This window comes from Diachasma alloeum, unplaced genomic scaffold (genome assembly GCF_001412515.2).
Source record: "Diachasma alloeum isolate Michigan unplaced genomic scaffold, Dall2.0 Dall_scaffold_01360, whole genome shotgun sequence".
Taxonomy (NCBI): domain Eukaryota; kingdom Metazoa; phylum Arthropoda; class Insecta; order Hymenoptera; family Braconidae; genus Diachasma; species Diachasma alloeum.
The window spans coordinates 43,445-45,749 of NW_021681463.1; the positions used below are offsets into that span (position 1 = coordinate 43,445).

The 2,305-nt window shown below is 52.1% G+C and overlaps 1 protein-coding gene across 1 annotated transcript; it reads right to left on the bottom strand.

Annotated features, from left to right (window-relative positions):
* Window positions 1–1,306: 1,306 nt before the first annotated feature.
* LOC107046408 lies at window positions 1,307–1,717 on the bottom strand. Its single transcript, XM_015269019.1, has one exon. It carries the CDS (start codon window positions 1,715–1,717, stop codon window positions 1,307–1,309), a length of 411 nt encoding a protein of 136 aa, XP_015124505.1.
* Between the last annotated feature and the right edge of the window lie 588 nt (window positions 1,718–2,305).

A 2,305-nucleotide genomic window follows, 5' to 3' on the forward strand; every position in this document is an offset into this window, starting at 1 on the left:
CGCTTGGATTGCCGATTTCAGTGCAATGTTAGGGATACCGTCTGGGCCAGGGGCCTTGGTGTTACCCACTCGCATGTAGGCCTCCATCAACTCTTCCCTTGTGATTTTCGCTACGATCTCATCCTCCTGTTGTCGGGCGGGACGGTGAAAATCTGGTTGTTGAGGGAACAGCGTTTCAACGATCTTTCTCAGGAGAACAGGACACCATGGTGTTAGCATAGGTTGACTTTTCAGTCATGTCATTACCACCTTGTAAGGTCTCCCCCAGGGATCGCCTTCTACTTCAGCAAGAAGTTCACTCCAGCAATGCTTCTTGCTGTGCTTTATCGCCTTGCTCAGTTTCCGACGTGCCTTTTTGTACCTCATTTCGACTTCCTCGAAGTTTGGTTTCTTCCGGCCTTGTTGGGACAAACTCCTAGCTGCGTTGCATTCCCTCCGGAGGACCGCGATGGTGTCATTCCACCAATCCACCGGGGGGTGTCGATTCGTGGTCCGCTTCCTCGTCATAGTGGCATTGCAGGCTTTAGTCACCTTCGCCATAATGTCCCGTGCCTTCACTGTTGCATTCGTGCCAGTAATCGGACGGTCATCTAATGCCACCGAGTAAGAGCCAGAATCAAAGGTGCTCACCCTCCAATCAACACTGTTGGTCTTCTTTGCGGTTGATCTGGCTTTCTGGTCAGAGCAGATCTCCCAGAGTATTGCCCGGTGGTCACTCGCAGTGTAGATATCAGTTACTCTCCATGAGTAGTTTCTCTTGGCGAGAGCACCACTCACGAAGGTAAGATCCACAATTGAGCTCGCCTTTCCCCGAATGAAGGTTGGTTCTTCTCCACTGTTCAGTAAGATTACGTCCAAAGATGACATGCCTTCCAGTAAAGCCTGTCTTCTAGCGTTTGTTACCTTACTGCCCCAGTCAACTGTCCAGGCATTGAAGTCTCCAGCTATCACCACGGGAAAGTGTTGCTTAGCATCTACAGTCAGCCTATGTAGGAAGTCTGTGAACTTATCAGTGCGGAGACTAGGTAGAGCATAGCAGCTGTCGTCATGGATTCCCTCAAAGTTCACAATAGCAAAACCACTCTGCGTGTTACTGCTGATGTTTCGGAAAGGCCGGTTCCCGCAAGCCCAGATCGCAGCCTTTCTGCTGGCGTCTGTGACCCAGGATTGAGTGCCAAGATCTCGATATGGCTCAGAAATCATGACAAGGTCAGCCTTCAGCTCACGCACCATCTGCATAAGCAGATCGTGTGCGTCCTCGCAGTGATTGCGGTTGAGCTGTAATACCTTGCAGCTGATCCGTTTTTTATCGCCTTTTGTTAGCAAGCTTCTGGAGTGCCTCTCTGTAAGCCGGAAATCTGCTGCTGCCAGCGACATGGGCACAATTCTCCGTTTTCCCATCTTCAGCGCATAGGGCGCACCGAGGATCCTTCTGACACTCCTTGGCCTTGTGGCCATCTCCTGCACATCTTGCGCAGAGCTTCGACCGATCCACTGCGCTCCTACACTTGCTGGCAAGATGTCCGTAGTGCCAGCACTTGAAACACTTGACCGGCCTCTGTACTCTACGTATGCGGCAGTTTACCCAGCCGATCTTAATCTTCCCGTGGTCGTCCTCTCCCAGGATCTTCGTCACCGCAGCTGACGTGAGGGTCAAATAGGCAGTTTGAGTTCCACCGTATGCTTTGCGCATAGATTGGATGGTCTCAGGACCCATTTGGTGTTCCTCACCTACAGCTCTCTATAGGGCCTCAAGGACGTCCTCTTTGGATGTATCCTCATCAATGTCCTTGATTTCGATATCTTCCCGGGGCTCTTTGCTTAGCACGTCGGCCTCTTGGCCGAGCAGGTCAGGAGTGGCTGATCTTACCTGGGAAGCTCCATCGGTCTCCTTCTTGTTGAGGATAATCAGGATGTCCCCTGCGGCCGTGCGTCTGATCTTCTCGACGCAATCGCTAGCCTCACCACAAGTGCTATCCTTCTTCACTCGCCGTACGATTTCGGAGTACATCTTCTTCTCCTTAGGGCGAATGATCAGTGCTTTCGGCCTGACCACTGGTTTCCTCTGGGTTCGCTTCCGGCTTGGGTTTTGCCGAAGCGACTCAGGAGCTTGCTCAGATTTCTTCCTTCGACGCTTCCACTTCTGCCAGCCCTCAATGTCGTGAACCTCATATTTATCCGGCCCGATTAGCTGGTGTTTGCCTACATCCCTCTGCGGTTCCGCTTCGGTTGGATTGGTGTGGTCTCCTGTCAAGACCTCTTCAGAGCATCAGGATCCGTTCCCGGGGACTCGCGATTTCTGTTC